Source organism: Panthera uncia (genome assembly GCF_023721935.1).
Source record: "Panthera uncia isolate 11264 chromosome A1 unlocalized genomic scaffold, Puncia_PCG_1.0 HiC_scaffold_17, whole genome shotgun sequence".
Taxonomy (NCBI): domain Eukaryota; kingdom Metazoa; phylum Chordata; class Mammalia; order Carnivora; family Felidae; genus Panthera; species Panthera uncia.
Genome location: NW_026057577.1, coordinates 124,648,843 through 124,669,661, shown reverse-complemented (window position 1 = coordinate 124,669,661; position 20,819 = coordinate 124,648,843). Strand labels below are relative to the sequence as shown.

The 20,819-nt window shown below is 39.2% G+C and overlaps 1 protein-coding gene across 4 annotated transcripts in view; it reads left to right on the top strand.

Moving 5' to 3' along the window:
* Positions 1 to 20,819, top strand: part of SPEF2 (sperm flagellar 2) — a 183,321-nt gene that overhangs the window by 139,056 nt on the left and 23,446 nt on the right. For all 4 annotated transcript variants that reach the window (XM_049648173.1, XM_049648172.1, XM_049648174.1 and 1 more), the window contains 2 exons: positions 11,694 to 11,800; positions 12,991 to 13,173. In XM_049648173.1, the coding sequence (XP_049504130.1) occupies positions 11,694 to 11,800; positions 12,991 to 13,173 (290 nt within the window). The remainder of the gene's footprint in view (positions 1 to 11,693; positions 11,801 to 12,990; positions 13,174 to 20,819) is intronic.

The window sequence follows — 20,819 nt, the reverse complement described above, 5'->3', positions numbered from 1 at the left end:
ATATGTAATATACATGTGAAATATATGTGAAATATATATGTAATATATATGTGAAATATATATGTAATATATATGTGAAATATATATTATATATATGTAATATATATATTATATATATGTAATATATATATGAAATATATATATATTTCACTCTCCGACAAGCATGTTTCAAAAATTAGACCTTTGGGGAAAAGACAGAGTTGAGTCATGAGGCATAGCTCCTTGAAACCATCTGGGATGGGTCTCAAAGCCTAAAGCCCTTTCAGGTTGGGCTAAATGAACAGGTTGGCTACAACACAGCTGGAGAAGGTGGGCCTTTGGTGGGATGGAAGTGATGTCCAAGGTGAATCTTGTAGGCCTGCTGCTGTGTGTGTCCTATTATTTTTTTTCTCACCACAGGAAGCAAATGTCAGCAAAAAACAATGTCCCTCTTATGCAAAGAGAAACATATTCTAGAGTGAAGAAGAACATAGCATCCTTTGCTATGAGAAACCTGTAATAGTGATGTAAACATGGGGGCTGCGGAGTAGGACTGCCTGCTAGTGATCCCCAGCTCCCCCACATACAAGCACTGTGGCATCAGACAAATTAATTAACCTCTCTGTGCCCTAGTGCTTTTGTTTATAAAATGACAAGTGACTGGTCCATTTTCTTAACTATAAAATAGGGATAAGGGATTATGAAAGTTAAATGATATAAGCCACTTAAAGTGCTGACCAGAATGCCTGACATCCCACTCATAAACATTTGCTGTAACATCTTCCAGAAATAATGAGCAAGTGTTGGGGGCAGATATTAACCAAAATTAAAGGTAGAGATTGGTGATTACTGAAAATAACAACATGGAGTTATTTTAAAGGCAGGGGTCCTCCAGGCGATGTGAACCGAGTCACTGAAAAGCAGAAAAGGCCGCAGAAGCTTGACCATCATCTTCCAAAGAGGAATAATCAATTTTTGAAAATCTGGCTTAAAAAATACCCTTGGCTTATATATGATGAGATACTAAATCTTATGTTCTGTGGCCTGTGCCGTAAGCATGGAGTAAAGTCAAGGGGAAATCAAGTGAGTTTTTTTTATGGCACTGACAACTTTAGGACTGAATTTCTCAATGCACATCATCTCAGTGAGGCCCATGCCAAGGCTTCACTAATGGAAGCAACAAGTGGTTCTCCAGTGAACCGAGCCACCACAGAGTTCATGGTGACGACCATGAGCAAAGTCACCCTCGGGAGAATAGAGAACTTATTCAGATCATGCCATGCTATCGCCAAGACGGGACGCCCCCTCAAAGACTTTATCTGGATGTGCAAGTTGGATGATATGAAGGGTGTCGATATCGGCCCAGTATTCAGAACTAACAAATCAGCAAGAACGTTCACGTATTTTATCGCTGAAGTGGAACGGAGAAATCTAAGAGAGAAACTAGAACAAAGTAAATTTTTCTCTGTCCTCAGTGATGGAATCACAGACAGCTCAACCGAGGAAGCTGAACTTGTCTACGTGCAGTTTGCATGTGCAGGAAAAGTGCATTGCCAAATTGTTGGGGTACAGACAGTAGAAAAGAAGGATCCTTTGGAAATAAGAAATGCCATCGAGAAAACTCTAGAGCGAAATCTTCAACTTAAGCTATCGAACCAAGACTGGGCGAAGAAACTGGTTGGTTTTGGAAGTGATGGTGCCCCTGGCTCAGAGGGAGAAAACAACGGGGTGGCCATGCTCTTCAGAGAAATCCAGCCACGAGCACTGACTGTGTACTGCTTTGCACATCATCTTGAACTGTCTTACAGGGCGGTCTTCCAGAGCGTTCCCCTGTACAATGATGTCAGAGGCCTTCTTCACAGCATCTACTACTTCTACCACAGTTCTCCTGTCCACAAGAGTTCTCTGATAACTGCTTTCAAAGGCCTTCACCTTCGCCCTGTGCTGCCTTCTCGAGTAGGGGGAAGGAGGTGGCTTCAGGGATTACAGGCAGCCCTCCAGAACTTTCTCAGGGGATATCCTGCGATAGTCCAGCAACTACATTCAGTAAGTCATTTTGAAATACCACACTATTTTAGTTTGCCAGACTGACAGAGAATATTTTTATTGAGAAATTTGAAAGAATAATCTTGAGAAAGATAAACGGCTATTCTCTTCCTGATCTATGTTACAGGCAGTTGAGGACAGAAATGACACTAGTCACCAGAAAGCCAATGAACTCCTGGAGTTCCTTCTCCAAGCAGACATTGTTAAATTCGTCCATTTCTTAGTGGATGTCATTAATGTCCTTAGCATTCTTTCCCGTGTCAATCAGAACAGAAACTCTTCCATTGCTGATGTATTTGCCTCATTAGAGTCAACACTGGAAATGCTCAGAATGTATAAAACAAGGTGAGGAATTGGGGAATGGTCTGAGGGTCTGTCAAACTAGACAGTTTGACTGGGGACATTGTTTGTCAGGTGCTTTTTCATTTAATTGTTTATCTGGGGGACTTTTCTTTTCCTCCCCAGACCAGGACCAAAGGAACGTCAGGTAGATTCAGCCACACACTTTCATGGTAACTGCCTGGGAGGAAAGGGAAACATTTCTGATGTGAGAAGCACGGTCTTAACGCATCTTGTCAAGAGGCTGCAAGGTTGTTTCAGAGATGCCAGCCAAGATGTGGTGAAGGCTACTGTGATTGGAAGCTTTCAACTGTGGCCCACAAAGATAAATCAAGGTACCCTATATGCACCAGCTTCTAACCGTTGTTCTTTGACTGTAGGTTTCTTTCATGTATGTGACTTTTTCTCTCGTATATTGATGGCAGAATTTGGAGAAAAAGAGGTATCCATCTTGACTGCCCACTATGAACCACTACTGGAAGCTGCCAATGTGGAAATCGATGAAGTGGACACTGAATGGAGCATGTTGAAATTAGAGATTTATGCTAGGTAAGCATAGTTGGTATTTTATAAATATTTGAATGAAACTTGAGAGTCTCAATTTTTTACACTTTTTATTCTTCCCCCTAGATTTCAGAACATCTGCAAATTGACCTGGGATTTTGTGAATTCTGTTTACTTGCACAAATATCCAAATATCCTGACATTAGTGGACCTAGTACTGACGCTCCCTGCAAGTTCTGCAGAAGCAGAACGTGGCTTTAGTCAGATGAAACGTGCCAAATCACAAATGCGTGCCACGATCAAGGCTGAAAGTATGACAGATCTCTTGATAATTCAGTTGAACTCTCCAGACATTAATAACTTTGACCCTAGAAAAGCTATCCACTTATGGAATACAAGAACACCATCTTCAACTGGTGACACGAGACCTAATTCCTCTTGTTCATCAAACTCGGAAAGCCATTATGAAAGTGATTAGTAATATGACAAATGTGGACTTCGTCATTCATCAGAGCAAAAACAAATTCTTTTTAATCTGAAATTTAAAAGTAACACAGTAACCAGTCTTCACATCAAATGTAAAAGGCATTTGGCATCTTACCAGACAAACAAAGCCAAAATCCAAAGATCGGTTTTCCTGTACCTTTCTAAGATCACTTCTACATCCACACATTTGTTCACGTTCTATGGATGGAGGAGATCCTTCTAAGCAATGGTGTCATTTTGATGTCATATTTTGCAGAGTTATTACAAAGGGTGTCTAGGCCATGATTATGATCTGAATTCCTTTAGGCCTGGAATACAATTAACATCTTTCCTGGATAATTCTAAATGGCAGTTGCTTTAGATAACTAACTTAGAGCCAAATTGAAAAAGGGTATTTTTTAAATCAATGAACACAGTTTCTTTTTTTTTTTTAATTTATTTTGAAAGAGAGAGAGAGAGCATGCGTGTAAGCAGGGGAGAGGCAAAGAGAGGGGAGAGAGAATCCTAAGCAGGCTCCGAGCTGTGAGTATGGAGCTCAACTTTGGGCCCAAAATCTGAGCTGAAATCAAGAGTCAGATGCTTAACCGAATGATCTATCCAGGCACCCCCCATGAATAAAATTTCTAAGTTTATGTTTGTGTTATCCCATTTTATATGAAGATCATATTACCATATGCCTTGGGGCATATGTAATGACAAAGTCAAATATTAAAATAGTTTCACCTTTCGCACTACGGTCACCAGATCAATTCCTATGTAAGCTGGAACTATTATCTTACAACACTTTGCTTGCACCATAGCTATTAAAGACAGTGGAAATATATTGCATATCTATCAGAATTTTTAAATACTTAGAGACTCTTCATGGTTTCATAAAATAGATTTTATTTACAGTTTCATATTGAGGAACATGAATGATTTCTTTCCTTTTTAAAAAAATGTTTATTGTTTATTTTGAGAGAAAGAGTGTGTGTGTGTGCATGCACATGTGAGCAGAGAAGGGGCAGAGGGAGAGGAAGAGAGAATCCCAAGCAGGCTCCAAACCCAGCACAGAGCCGGACATGGGGCTCAGTCCCACAACCACAAGATAATGACCTGAGCTGAAATCAAGAGTTGGATGCTTAATGGACTGAGCCATCCAGGCACCTCATGAATGATTCATTTTTAACTTATCTAAAAACCAATGTGTTTTTTACTGAAAATAAAGCTCATTTTACTGAAAATTCTACTACCTGGGAAAAATTTCTCATCTCTATAAAACTGGATACTCAGGTTTGATCAAAAAGGATAGAGAATTTATTTCTGAACAACCTATCAGATGTCCAGTCATATCAAAGAAAAAGTCTGCTCTTGCCACCCAGAAAATTAACTTCCAAATCTCAAAATTATGTATTTGGTCTGAACCACTGATATTTTAAAAGTATTAATGCATTTTCTTAAAGGCTAGAAGAAATGATAAAGTTCACATTGGAATTTTATAAATACTAAAAATTCAGGTGCAAAAACAAAAATATGAAATGCTACATCTATGTTATACTCTTTTTATTTCTAAACAAGGAAGGATAGCTATTACTCTGGACCTGAAATATCCAAATACATGTAGGAGCCTTTCCTGACTCTAGAAGGTACTTCTGTCAGAGGGGTTAGACAGATATTTTTAAAGCAGATTTATTTATTTTGTTTTTCTACTTCTTTTTTTTTATTATATGAAATTTATTGTCAAATTAGTTTCCATACAACACCCAGTTCTCATCCCAAAAGATGCCCTCTTCAATGCCCATCACCTATCCTCCCCTCCATCGCACCCCCCATCAACCCTCAGTTTGTTCTCAGTTTTTAAGAGTCTCTTATGCTTTGGCTCTCTCTCCCACTCTAACTTCTTTTTTTTCTTTTTTTTTCCTTCCCCTCCCTCATGGGTTTCTGTTAAGTTTCTCAGGATCCACATAAGAGTGAAAACATATGGTATCTGTCTTTCTCTGTATGGCTTATTTCACTTAGCATCACACTCTCCAGTTCCATCCACGTTGCTACAAAGGGCCATATTTCATTCTTTCTCATTGCCATGTAGTACTCCATTGTGAATATAAACCACAATTTCTTTATCCATTCATCAGTTGATGGAAATTTAGGCTCTTTCCATAATTTGGCTATTGTGGAGAGTGCTGCTATAAACATTGGGGTACAAGTGCCCCCATGCATCAGTACTCCTGTATCCCTTGGGTAAATTCCTAGCAGTGCTATTGCTGGGTCAGAGGGTAGGTCTATTTTTAATTTTCTGAGGAACCTCCACACTGTTTTTCAGAGGGGCTGCACCAGTTTGCATTCCCACCAACAGTGCAAGAGGGTTCCCGTTTCTCCACATCCTCTCCAGCATCTATAGTCTCCTGATTTGTTCATTTTGGCCACTCTGACTGGCGTGAGGTGATATCTGAGTGTGGTTTGGATTTGTATTTCCCTGATAAGGAGCGACGTTGATCATCTTTTCATGTGCCTGTTGGCCATCCGGATGTCTTCTTTAGAGAAGTGTCTATTCATGTTTTCTGCCCATTTCTTCACTGGATTATTTGTTGTTTGGGTGTGGAGTTTGGTGAGCTCTTTATAGATTTTGGATACTAGCTCTTTGTCTGATATGTCATTTGCAAATATCTTTTCCCATTCTGTTGGTTGCCTTTTAGTTTTGTTGATTGTTTCCTTTGCAGTGCAGAAGTTTTTATCTTGATGAGGTCCCAATAGTTCATTTTTGCTTTTATTTCCCTTTCCTTTGGGGATATGTCAAGTAAGAAATTGCTGCAGCTGAGGTCAGAGAGGTCTCTTCCTGCTTTCTCCTCTAGTTTTTTTATGGTTTCCTGTCTCACATTCAAGTCCTTTATCCATTTTGAGTTTATTTTTGTGAATGGTGTAAGAAAGTGGTCTAGTTTCAACCTTCTGCATGTTGCTGTCCAGTTCTCCCAGCACCATTTGTTAAAGAGACTGTCTTTTTTCCATTGGATATTCTTTCCTGCTTTGTCAAAGATTAGTTGGCCATACTTTTGTGGGTCTAGTTCTGGGGTTTCTATTCTATTCCATTGGTCTATGTGTCTGTTTTTATGCCAATACCATGCTGTCTTGATTATTACAGCTTTGTAGTAGAGGCTAAAGTCTGGGACTGTGATGCCTCCTGCTTTGGTCTTCTTCAAAATTACTTTGGCTATTCGGGGCCTTTTATGGTTCCATATGAATTTTAGGATGGCTTGTTCTAGCTTCGAGAAGAATGCTGGTGCAATTTTGATTGGGATTGCATTGAATGTGTAGATAGCTTTGGGTAGTATTGACATTTTAACAATATTTATTCTTCCAATCCATGAGCACAGAATGTTTTTCCATTTCTTTATATCTTCTTCAATTACCTGCATACGCTTTCTATAGTTTTCAGCATACAGATCTTGTACATCTTTGGTTAGATTTATTCCTAGGTATTTTATGCTTCTTGGTGAAATTGTGAATGGGATCAGTTTCTTTATTTGTCTTTGTTGCTTCATTATTAGTGTATAAGAATGCAACTGATTTCTGTACATTGATTTTGTATCCTGCAACTTTGCTGAATTCATGTATCAGTTCTAGCAGACTTTTGGTGGAGTCTATTGGATTTTCCATGTATAATATCATGTCATCTACAAAAAGTGAAAGCTTGATTTCATCTTTGCCAATTTTGATCCCTTGATTTCCTTTTGTTATCTAATTGCTGATGCTAGCACTTCCAACACTATGTTAAACAACAGCGGTGAGAGTGGACATCCCTGTCGTTTTCCTGATCTTGGGGGGAAAGCTCTCAGTTTTTCCCCATTGAGGATGAGATTAGCTGTGGGCTTTTCATAAATGACTTTTATAATGCTTAAGTATGTTCCTTGTACCCCAAATTTCTCGAGGGTTTTTATTAAGAAAGGATGCTGAATTTTGTCAAATGCTTTTTCTGCATCGATTGACAGGATCATATGGATCTTATCTTTTCTTTTATTAATGTGATGTATCACGTTGATTGATTTGCAAATGTTGAACCAGGCCTGCATCCCAGGAATGAATCCCACTTGATCATGGTGAATAATTCTTTTTATATGCTGTTGAATTCAATTTGCTAGTATCTTACTGAGAATTTTTGCATCCATATTCATCAGGGATATTGGCCTGTAGGTCTCTTTTTTTACTGGGTCTCTGTCTGGTTTAGGAATCAAAGTAATACTGGCTTCATAGAATGACTCTGGAAGTTTTCCTTCCCTTTCTATTTTTTGGAACAGCTTGAGAAGGATAGGTATTATCTCTGCTTTAAATGTCTGGTAGAATTCCCCAGGGAAGCCATCTGGTCCTGGACTCTTATTTGTTGGGATATTTTTGATAACTGATTCAATTTCTTCACTGGTTATGGGTCTGTTCAAGCTTTCTATTTCCTCCTGTTTGAGTTTTGAAAGTGTGTGGGTGTTTAGGAATTTGTCCATTTCTTCCAGGGTTTTCCAGTTTGTTGGCATATAATTTTTCATAGTATTCCCTGATAATTGCTTTTATTTCTGAGGAATTGGTTGTAATAATTCCATTTTCATTCATGATTTTATCTATTTGGGTCATCTCCCTTTTCTTTTTGAGAAACCTGGCTAGAGGTTTATCAATTTTGTTTATTTTTTCAAAAAAAAACTCTTGGTTTCGTTGATCTGCTCTACAGTTTTTTTTTAGATTCTATATTGTTTATTTCTGCTCTGATCTTTATTATTTCTCTTCTTCTGCTGGATTTGGGGTGTCTTTGCTGCTCTGCTTCTATTTCCTTTAGGTGTGCTGTTAGATTTTTTATTTGGGATTTTTCTTGTTTCTTGAGATAGGCCTGGAATGCAATATATTTTCCTCTCAGGACTGCCTTCGCTGCATCCCAAAGCGTTTGGATTGTTGTATTTTTATTTTTGTTTGTTTCCATATATTTTTTAATTTCTTCTCTAATTGCCCGGTTGACCCACTCATTCTTTAGTAGGGTGTTCTTTAACCTCCATGCTTTTGGAGGTTTTCCAGACTTTTTCCTGTGGTTGATTTCAAGCTTCATAGCATTGTGGTCTGAAAGTATGCATGGTATGATTTCAATTCTTGTATACTTATGAAGGGCTGTTTTGTGACCCAGTATGTGATCTATCTTGGAGAATGTTCCCTGTGCACTCGAGAAGAAAGTATATTCTGTTGCTTTGGGATGCAGAGTTCTAAATATATCTGTCTAGTCCATCTGATCCAATGTATCATTCAGGGCCCTTGTTTCTTTATTGACTGTGTGTCTAGATGATCTATCCATTGCTGTGAGTGGGGTGTTAAAGTCCCCTGCAATTACTACATTCTTATCAATAAGGTTGCTTATGTTTGTGAGTAATTGTTTTATATATTTGGGGGCTCCCGTATTCGGCACATAGACATTTATAATTGTTAGTTCTTCTTGATGGATAGACCCTGTAATTTTTATATAATGCCCTTCTTCATCTCTTGTTACAGCCTTTAATTTAAAGTCTAGTTTGTCTGATATAAGTGTGGCTACTCCAGCTTTCTTTTGACTTCCAGTAGCATGATAAATAGTTCTCCATTCCCTCACTTTCAATCTGAAGGTGTCCTCAGGTCTAAAATGAGTCTCTTGTAGACAACAAATAGATGGGTCTTGTTTTTATATCCATTCTGATACCCTATGTCTTTTGGTTGGCGCATTTAATCCATTTACGTTCAGTGTTATTATAGAAAGATATGGGTTTAGAGTCATTGTGATGTCCGTAGGTTTCATGCTTGTAGTGATGTCTCTGGTAGTTTGTCTCACAGGATCCCCCTTAGGATCTCTTGTAGGGCTGGTTTAGTGGTGATGAATTCCTTCAGTTTTTGTTTGTTTGGGAAGACCTTTATCTCTCCTTCTATTCTAAATGACAGACTTGCTGGATAAAGGATTCTCGGCTGCATATTTTTTCTGTTCATCACATTGAAGATCCTGCCATTCCTTTCTGGCCTGCCAAGTTTCAGTAGAGAGATCGGTCACGAGTCTTATAGGTCTCCCTTTATATGTTAGAGCACGTTTATCCCTAGCTGCTTTCAGAATTTTCTCTTTGTCCTTGTATTTTGCCAGTTTCACTATGATACGTCGTGCAGAAGATTGATTCAAGTTACGTCTGAAGGGAGTTCTCTGTGCCTCTTGTATTTCAATGCCTTTTTCCTTCCCCAGATCAGGGAAGTTCTCAGCTATGATTTCTTCAAGTACACCTTCAGCACCTTTCCCTCTCTCTTCCTCCTCTGGAATACCAATTATGCGTAGATTATTTCTCTTTAGTGCATCACTTAGTTCTCTAATTTTCCCCTCATACTCCTGGATTTTTTTTATCTCTCTTTTTCTCAGCTTCTTCTTTTTCCATAACTTTATCTTCTAGTTCACCTATTCTCTCCTCTGCCTCTTCAATCCGAGCTGTGGTCATCTCCATTTTATTTTGCAGCTCGTTAATAGCATTTGTTAGCTCCTCCTGGCTGTTCCTTAGTCCCTTGATCTCTGTAGCAAGAGATTCTCTGCTGTCCTTTATACTTTTTTCAAGCCCAGCGATTAATTTTATGACTATTATTCTAAATTCACTTTCTGTTATATTGTTTAAATCGTTTTTGATCAGTTCGTTAGCTGTCGTTATTTCCTGGATGTTTTTTTGAGAGGAATTCTTCCTTTTCATCATTTTGGATAGTCCCTGGAGTGGTGCGGGACTGCGGGGCACTTCCCCTGTGCTGTCTTGAATAACTTGCGTTGGTGGGTGGGGCCACAGTCAGACCTGATGTCTGCCCCCAGCCCACCGCTGGGGCCACAGTCAGACTGGTGTGTGCCTTCTTTTCCCCTCTCCTAGGGGCAGGAATCACTGTGGGGTGGCGTGGCCCATCTGGGCTACTTGCACATTGCCAGGCTTGTGGTGCTGGGGATCTGGCGTATTAGCTGGGGTGGATCGGCAAGGTGCAGGGGGGCAGGAGGGGCAGGTTCAGCTTGCTTATCCTTTGGTGATCCACTTCGGGAGGGGCCCTGTGGCACCGGGAGGGAGTCAGACCAGCCTCCGGAGGGATGGATCCACAGAAACACAGTGTTGGGTGGTTGTGCAGTGCAAGCAAGTTCCCTGGCAGGAACCAGTTCCCTTTGGGATTTTGCCTGGGGGATGGGTGAGGGAGATGGCGCTGGCGAGTGCCTTTGTTCCCTGCCAAGCTGAGCTCTGTCATCCGGGGCTCAACAACTCTCCCTCCAGTTGTCCTCCAGCCCTCCCACTCTCCAAGCAGAGCTGTTAACGTATAACCTTCCAGATGTTAAGTCCCCCTAGCTATGCGAACACACTCCATCCGACCCCTCCGCTTTTGCAAGCCAGACCCCAGGGCTCTGCTTGGCCAGTGGGCCGCCCCTCCACCCCGACTCCCTCCCGCCAGTCCGTGTAGTGTGCACCGCCTCTCCGCCCTTCCTACCCTCCTCCGTGGGCCTCTCATCTAAGCTTGGCTTGAGAGAATCCATTCTGCTAGTCTTCTGGCGATTTTCTGGGTTATTTAGGCAGGTGTGGGTGGAATCTAAGTGATCCGCAGGACGCGGTGAGCTTAGCGTCCTCCTATGCTGCCATCTTCCCAGAAGCCTCAAATCTCTATTTCTTTTTTAATGCATGTGCATGAGATTTAAAATGAGTGGCAGGCAAAACAGACTTCCCTTTTGGACAGAATAAAATGGATTAGTGTATAAGAGCAAAGCATTTAAAGTGTGGTGATCTTTTATGAAATACTTTGGAATATTGAGCCAACCAGATGATTAAATTATAAGTTCCAATCCAGTAGTTTAACAACTCAGGTGTCCCTGAGTTGACAAAAAACAAATCTATTCTAACTAATTTGGATGCAAATTTTAAAAAATAAAAAATAACATTAAAAAAAATCTATGATTTGCATGTATTTGAGACATCTTTATCCCATACTCACCAAAATATTTTGCTCTTGTGCTCTACTGTATGTAGGAAAACCTAGAGTTGTTTTTCTTTTGTAAATCGATCTATTCTGAGCACAAAGTCGAAGGAAGTTTCCAAATTAAAGTATAAAGTCTCAGTATTTTGCCCAATCTTAAATGATTTATTACCTAGCCAAAAAAAGACATTTTGACTTCGCTGAGAAACAGTAATGAGAGCTTATCAGGAAATTGATTATAATTTTCATTTTAAAATGTCTTCTGTTTCTCTAAAGTTTACAGTTTTAAATAATATGAATAAAATGATTGTACAAATACCCATTTGGGTACTATTTTAGCAAAAGAAACAAAATCCCTGTCACACAATCTAATTGAAAAAATATTTTTCATTGTATTGTAGGCATAATAGGACATAAATCATTTACTGACATTCTGCTGGATTTAGTAACCCTGAACCTTGGAACAAACAACTTTCCTAGTATTTGGATGCACCTCACTCAAACTGAAGTAAGTTTCCATTTTGTTTGGGTTTCAAAACTCAGAATTCTTCTTATTTGATTAAGTCAATAGTTTATTTGTTGTTGTTTTTTTTAATTTTTTTTTAACGTTTATTTATTTTTGAGACAGAGAGAGACAGAGCATGAACAGGGGAGGGGCAGAGAGAGGGAGACACAGAATCTGAAACAGGCTCCAGGCTCTGAGCTGTCAGCACAGAGCCCGACGCGGGGCTCGAACTCACAGACCGTGAGATCATGACCTGAGATGAAGTCGGACGCTTAACCGACCAGGCCACCTAGGCGCCCCTAAGTCAATAGTTTAAAAATCACCAGTACAAGAGCGCCTGGGTGGCTCAGTCAGTTAAGCATCCGACTTCAGCTCAGGTCATGATCTCGCAGTTTGTGAGCCTGAGCCCTGCGTCGGGCTCTGTGCTGACAGCTCAGAGCCTGGAGCCCGCTTCAGATTCTGTGTCTCCCTCTCTCTCTTCCCCTCCCCTGCTCATGCTCTGTCTCTCTCTGTCTCAAAAAATAAATAAGTAAATAAATATAAAATAAAATAAGAATAAGAATAAAAAACAGTAAAAATCACCAGTACTTATACAGTGTCTGAAATTTAGTAGGTAATCGATGAAACTTGAATGAATATATAAATGAACTTGAATGTAAGATGTACCGTGTGCGTGCTTAGCATTTAAAGAATGAATGACGATGTTAATAGTCAATGAAACATTATGGAGACTATAAGGCTCAGCCTGTGAATTTGTATCTGTTACTTCAGGAAGGAATGATCCTAACCAGTAACAGTAGATGATTCTGGCAGTTCTTGCCCTCTTCCTTAAGGATGTGTCAGAAAACAAAATGGCTATAGTATCTCCCTACTGGCTGTAGGGCCATTTCCCAGCCACTTTTGTAATCTTTATTCTTCCACTGTCAAAAAGGTACTATCACTGGAGTCAAGTCACACGTGTAAATTCGTTGTGTAACAGTAAGCAAAAAACCCAAATGTCAAGGAAGCAAAAAGTGAAACACTGTCTAGGGACTGTCTGGTGTGAGTTGGGGAACAAGCCTGAGAACTGGCTCTATTCACCAATATAAACTCCTCTTTGCTCCATCTGAATGTCTTACAAAGAAACAGGAAGCAATAGAGCTTCAAGAGAGAATCATACAAATATTCCAATGGCATTTCCTGTTTTCTTCTAGTTGCAGGAGTTAACATCTTTATTAATAATTAACTCAGCGTTTGTGGACTGGCGGAAATTCCTATTAGTAATCTCGATGCCTTGGCCCATCCCCCTGGAGGAAGAGCTCCTTGAGACCCTGCAGAGGTTCAAGGCTGTGGATGAAGAGCAGTTGGGCACCATCACTTTCGAGCAGTATATGCAGGTTGCTACCAGCACATAGTGGCACTAATAATACCAGGGTGCTTTTGACCTAAGAAATGTATTACTCACTGATGTCACATTGCCAGGCCTTGGGCCAGTGTTCTGCCCCTTGACTGTCTATGTCTGGGTACCCGTTAGCAGCAGAGACACTGTCCAAGTCCCAGGTGGAAGTCTAGATTCCACCCCCACCCCCACCCCCCAGGGAAAGGATATGGAAAAAGCCAGAGATGCTTGGGGAACTAAGAGTTCTGAAAGAAGTCACATAAACTTCATTATCCTTCTTCCAACTCCTACACAGTGAACTTGGCTGTAAATTAGAATCACCTGCAGAGCTTTTAATATGTCTAATGCTCAATATCCAGTATTCTTGGAGTGACAACAGTACTATCCAGGAAAATGAACACAGGGAAAGGGGAAGATTTTTTTTTTCTTTTGGTGAATGATGAAATAGTTTTTGACAAGTTGAGTTTGAAATGTCTGTGGGAAATGCAGACAAAAACATCCAATCTGATAACAGCAGATGCAGGAGGGGTTGCAAGTCACTATCATGTAGGCAATTGTTAAGTTTATGAATGGATGAGACACCCAACGGAAGTATGGAAGGTGATGGATAACTCAGTAACATGATACCTGGTCATTGGGCTTGGCAGATGGTATTTATAACTGGTGATCTTTACCAGAGTAATTTTGGGGAGTCCGGAATCCAGATTGCAGAGAATTGACTAAATGGTTTTCAGGAAGTGAAGATAAGAAAAGTCAATTCATTTTTTAGAAGTTTTAGTAATGAAGGAGAATAAAACCCCGTAACTAAGAGGGCCTGAATTATTTATTTTGTGTCGACTAATTGAAATCATCCTATTGCACACCATTGCACATTGCTGGTAGACACAAAAGATGTAAATGTTTATAAGGTACTAATTCTGAAATAGGGTAATACTCTCTAGGTTCCTATATCTCATGTATATTTCAATCTTGAAAGAGCACATCCCTTCCTGGTTCTCTTTTTGACCTTAATTAACAGATGGCATGCTTATAGACAGTCCTGGTGTTCCCACACTCATGCTGTTGAGCCAGAGGAAGTAACACTAGAATATGAGGAGGTTCCTTCAAGAGGAGGTTCCTGATCAAGACAGGTGCTCAGCTGATTGTGCTTTTTGATATATGTTCTTCCCAAGTAGAGCAATTTATGAATTCTATCACTGTGTTCAGCTTAAAACATGTGAGAAATGATTTTGTGAAAACAAAAACAGCAAAACAAAATGTACTCTCTTTTCATCATCAGGTTAAGATTTTTACAAGTGAGCACTTGCGAAATTACCAATCTTCACTATAGTCTGTGCCAATTAACACAGAATATCAATTTAAACATCCTTTTGTACAACGTGAAGCGAACAAAGGATGTTGGCAATTTTTACCAAAACGCTGAGCGAAAACCAGAAAGCTCCTTTACCAAAAGTGTAAATTTCTTAGAGAAAGCTGGCTGCTGCATTTGAAAGAAACTCAGAAGTACTTATCTGAACACCTCCTGTGTCTGGGGAGCAGTTGATTTCCAAGGATGGCATTCTCCCTGCCCACCCAGATCCCACCACAGGAGCCCCAGGACAAGAAGACCCACTTGACCTTCACACATGACTTTCCCAGGTTTCCAACACTTGGCCAGCTTAAACATACAGCATATACACACACAACAAAAACAAAAACAAAACAAAACAAAAGTTATATGGGAAAAGTCAAAACCACTTCTAGAGCAAAATTTTATGAGATGTGTTAAAAATGCTACATTAGAACAGTAAAATAACATAACACGCATCACTGAAATGGAGTTCTCTAGCATAGAAGGGCTCTCTACTTGGCTTTTTGTTCTGTCTTTTTTCTTTTCTTTTGATGAACAGCAAGCTCGCCACAACAGCCACTTAAGAGTGTGCTGATTTCTCCAGCATCTAAAATGGAATGAGAGAGTTAAAGTGGGTTGGGCTGTGTACCTGGGCTGGGCGCTGCAAGGATAAAAGCCCCCAGCCGTCCTGCAGCTGTCTCTCACATGCTTGCCTCCACCGCATGTGGAGACTGAGCCACACTGTGTAGGATTCTTTGATATTGAACTCCCAGCTCACCTTCTGTCTGTGAGGATGCGTGTTATTGCAGGCTCAGTGAGCCAGATGTTCTGGGATCCAAACAATGCAGCACTCACTCTTTAAGAAAAAGTTTAAAAAAAAAACACATTGGCCATGTCGTGGCAAGAGAGAGGGGGCACTTCCATCTTTTAAGGAGAAATCGCCTAATAACCCAATGAGTCAGGATATGGTTGACAGAACCTTGCTGCATCAATGTAAACCCTCCTATACAGGTTCACATTTAACATTTCACATTGCTAAAATTTTCACAGATGACTTTTTTTAAAAATATAATTTATTGTCAAATTGGCTAACATACAGTGTGTACAGTGTACTTTTGGTTTTGGGGGTAGATTCCTGTGGTTCATCACATACGTACAACACCCAGTGCTCATCCCAGCAAGTGCCCTCCTCAATGCCCATCACCCACTTTCCCCTCTCCCCGCCCACCCATCTACCCTCATTTTATTCTCTGTACTTAAGAGTCTCTTATGGTTTGCCTCCTTCCGTCTAGGTTTGTAATTATTTTTCCCCTTCCCTTCCCCCATGGTTTTCTGTTAAGTTTCTCAGGTTCCACATATGAGTGAAAACATATGATATCTGTCTTTCTCTGACTGACTTATTTCACTTAGCATAATACCTTCCAGTTCTATCCATGTTGCTGCAAATAGCATGATTTCATTCTTTCCCATTGCCAAGTAGTAGTCCATTATATATATAAACCACATCTTTATCCATTCATCAGTTGATGGACATTTAGGCTCTTTCCATAATTTGGCTATTGTTGAAAGTGCTGCTATAAACATTGGGGTATATGTGCTCCTATGAATCAGCACTCCTGTATCCTTTGGATAAACTCCTAGTAGTGCTATTGCTGGGTCGTAGAGTAGTTCTATTGTTTTTTTGTTTTGTTTTGTTTTTTAAGGAACCTCCACACTGTTTTCCAGAGAAGCTGCACCAGTTTGCATTCCCACCAACAGTGCAAGAAGGTTCCCATTTCTCCACATCCTCGCCAGCATCTGTTGTTTCCTGATTTGTTAATTTTAGCCACTCTGACCAATCTGAGGTGATATCTCAGTATGGTTTTGATTTGTACTTCCCTGATGATGAGTGACGTTGAGCATCTTCTCATGTATATGTTGGCCATCTGGATGTCTTCTTTGGAAAAGTGTCTATTCATGTCTTCTGTCCGTTTCTTCACTGGATTATTTGTTTTTCAGGTGTTGAGTTTGGGAAGTTCTTGGATATTAACCCTTTATCCAATATATCATTTGCAAATATCTTTTCCCATTCCATCGGTTGCCTTTTAGTTTTGTTGATTGTTACCTTTGCAGTGCAGAAGCTTTTTATCTTGGTGAGGTCCCAATGGTTCATTTTTGCTTTTAATTCACTTGCCTTTGGAGATGTGTTGAGCAAGAAATTGCTGTGGCTGAGGTCAAAGAGGTTGTTGCCTGCTTTCTCCTCTAGGGTTTTGATGGTTTCCTGTCTCACATTTAGGTCTTTCATCCATTTTGAGTTTATTTTTGTGTGTGGTGTAAGAGTGGTATAGTTTCATTATTCTGCATGTTGCTGTCCAGTTCTCCCAGCACTATTTGCTAAAGAGACTTGTCTTTTTTCCATTGGATACTCTTTCCTGCTATGTCAAAGATTAGTTGGCTGTACATTTATGGGTCCAATTCTGGGTTCTCTATTCTATTCCATTGGTCTATGTGTCTGTTTTTGTGCCAGTACCATACTGTCTTGATGATTACAACTTTGTAGTAGAGGATAAAGTCTGGGATTGTCATGCCTCCCACTTTGGTTTTCTTCTTCAATATTACTTTGGCTATTCAGGTTTTTTTGTGGTTCCATACAAATTTTAGGATTATTTGCTCTAGCTTTGAGAAGAACGCTGGTGCAATTTTTATTGGATTGCATTGAATCTGTAGATTGCTTTGGGTAATATTGACATTTTAACAATATTTGTTCTTCCACTCCATGAGCATAGAATGCTTTTCTATTTCTTTGTGTCTTCTTCAATTTCTGTCATAAGTTTTCTATAGTTTTAAACATATAGATCTTTTATATCTTTGGTTAGGTTTATTCCTAGGTATTTTTTGGTTCTTGGTGAAATTGTAAATGAGATCAGTTTCTTGATTTCTCTTTCTATTGCTTCATTATTGGTGTATAGAAATGCAACTGATTTCTGTACAATGATTTTGTACCCCTAGACTTTATTGAATTCATGTATCAGTTCTAGCAGCCTTTTGATGGAGTCTTTGGGTTTTCCATTTAGAGTATCATGCCATCTGAGAAAAGTGAAAGTTTGACTTCTTTGCCAATTTTGATGCATTTTATTTCATTTCGTTGTCTGCTGATGCTAGGACTTCCAACACTATGTTAAACAACAGTGGTGAGAGTGGACATCCCTGTCGTGTTCCTGATCTCAGGGCGAAAGCTCTCATTTTTTCCCCATTGAGGATGATATTAGCTGTGGGCTTTTCATATATGGCTTTTAAGATGTTTATGTTATGTTCCTTCTACCCCAACTTTCTTGAGGGTTTTTATTGCGAAAGGATGCTATATTTTGTCAAATGCTTTTTCTGCATCTATTGACAGGATCATATGGTTCTTATCCATTCTTTTATTAATGTGATATATCATATTGATTGATTTGCAAATATTGAACCAGACCTGTAGCCTAGGAATGAATCCCACTTGATCATGGTGAATAATTCTTTTTATATGCTATTGAATTCGATGTGCTAGTATCTTATTGAGAATTTTTTCATCTATATTCATCAGGGATATTTGCCTGTAGTTCTCTTTTTTTTGCTGGGTCTCTGTCTGGTTTGGGAATCAAAATAATGCTGGATTCATACAATGAGTCTGGAAGTTTTCCATCCATTTCAATTTTTTGGAACAGCTTGAGAAGGATAGGTATTAACTCTGCTTTAAATGTTTGGTACAATTCCCCTGGGAAGACATCTGGTCCAGGACTCTTATTTGTTAGGAGATTTTTGATAACTGATTCAATTTCTTCTCTAGTTATGGGTCTGTTCAAATTTTCTATTTCTTCCATTTGAGTTCTGGTAGTGTGTGAGTGTCTAGGAATTTGTCCATTTCCTCCAGGTTGTCCAGTTTGTTAGCATCTAATTTTTCATAGTATTCTCTGATAATTGTTTGTATTTCTGAGAGATTAGTTGTGATAAGTCCTTTTTCATTCATAATTTTATCTATTTGGGTCTTCTCTCTTCTTTTTGAGAAGTCTGGCTAGGTGTTTATCAACTGTGTTTATTTTCTCAAAAAACAAGCTCTTATTTTCATTAATCTGTTCTCCTGTTTTGTTTTGTTTTGTTTTGTTTTGTTTGGATTATATGTTGTTTCTTTCTGCTCTGATCTTTATTATTTCTATTCTTCTGCTGGCCTTGGAGTTTCTGCTTCTAGTTCTTTCAGGTGTGTCATTAGATTTTGTATTTCGGATTTTTCTTGTTTGTTGATATAGGCCTGGATTGCAATGAATTTTCCTCTTAGAACTGCCTTTGCTGCATCCCAGAGGGTTTGGACTGTCATGTTTTCATTTTCGTTTGTTTCTATACATTTTTAAATTTCTTCTTTAATTGCCTGGTTGACCCATTCATTCTTTAGTAGGATGTTCTTTAACCTCTGTGCATTTTGAGGTTTTCCAAACTTTTTCCTGTGGTTGATTTCAAGTTTCATAGCATTGTGATCTGAAAATATGCACAATATGATCTCAATTCTTTTGTGACCCAGTATGTGATCTATCTTGGAGAATGTTCCATGTGCACTTGAGAAGAATGTGTATTCTGCTTCTTTAGGATGAAAAGCTCTGAATATATCTGTCAAGTCCATCTGGTCCAGTGTATCATTCAGGGCCATTGTTTATTTCTTGATTTTCTGCCTAGATGATCTGTCCATTGTTGTAAGTGAAGTATTAAAGTCCCCTATAATTACCACATTCTTATCAAAAAGGTTGCTTATGTTTGTGACTAATTGTTTTATATATTTGGGTGTCTCTGAATTGGGTGCATAAACATTTATAATGGTTAGCTCTTCTTGATGGATAGACCCCATAATTATGATATATGCTCTTCTTCATCTCTTGTTACAGCCTTTAGTTTAGAATCTAATTTGTCTGTTATAAGTATGGCTACTCTGGCTTCCTTTTGACTTCCAGTATCATGATAGATGGTTATCCATCCCCTCACTTTCAATCTGAAGGTGCCCTCAGGTCTAAAATGAGTCTTTTGTAGACAGAAAATAGATGGGTCTTGTTTTTTTTTATCCATTCTGATACCTTATGTCTTTTGATTGGAGCATTTAGTCCATTTACATTGAATGTTATTATTTTAAAGATATGGATTTAGAGTCATTGTGTTATCTGTAGGCTTCATGCTTGTAGTGATGTCTCTGGTCTTTGTGGTCTTTGCAACATTCCATTCACAGAGTCCTCCTTTGGATATCTTGTAGGGCTGGTTTCGTTGGTGATGAACTCCTTTAGTTTTTGTTTGTCTGGGAAAACATTTATCTCTCCTATTCTGAATGACAGCTTTGCTGGATAAAGAATCCTTGGCAGTATATTTTTCCTATTCAGCATATTGAATATTTCCTGCCACTCCCTTCTGGCCTGCCAAGTTTCAGTAGATAGGTCTGCTACTACCCTTATGTGCCTACCTTTGTAGGTTAAGGCCCGTTTGTCCCTAGCTGCTTTCAGAATTCCCTCTTTATCTTTGTATTTTGCCAGTTTCACTATGGTTTGTCGTGCAGAAGATCGATTCCTGTTATGTCTGAAGGACGTTCTCTGTGCCTTCCGGATTTCAGTGTCTGTTTCCTTCCCCAGATTGGGGAAGTTCTCAACTATGATTTGTTCAAGTACACTTTCTGTCCCTTTCTCTCTCTCTTCCTCTTCTTCTGGAACTACTATGATATAGATATTATTACATTTCATTGAATCACTTAGTTCTCTAATTCTCCCCTCGTGGTCTAGAATTTTTTTATCTACCTTTTTTCAGCTTCATCTTTTTCCATAATTTTATCTTCTGTTTCACTTATTCTCCCCTCTGCCTCTTCAATCCTCGTGGTGACCACCTCTAGTTTATTTTGCACCTCATTTACAACATTATTTAATTCAACATGACTATTTTTTAGTTCCTGATCTCTGCAGCAATAGATTCTCTGCTGTCTTCTATGCTTTTTTCCAAGCCCAGATATTAATTTTATGACTATTATTCTAAATTCTTTTTCAGTTATATTGTTTATATCTGTTTTGAGCAATTACTTAGCTGTCATTTCTTCCTGGAATTTCTTTTGAGGAGAGTTCTTCTGTTTCATCATTTTGACTAGTTTTCTGTCCCTTATGTGTTTTAAATCTTGCTATTTGCCCTGCACCAGTGAGCACTACTTTGTTTTTTTAATGTTTATTTATTTTTGAGAGAGAGAGAGAGAGAAACAGAGTGTGAGTGGGGGAGGGGCAGAGAGAGAGGGAGACACAGAATCCAAAGCAGGTTCCAGGCTCTGTGCTGACAGCTCAGAGCCT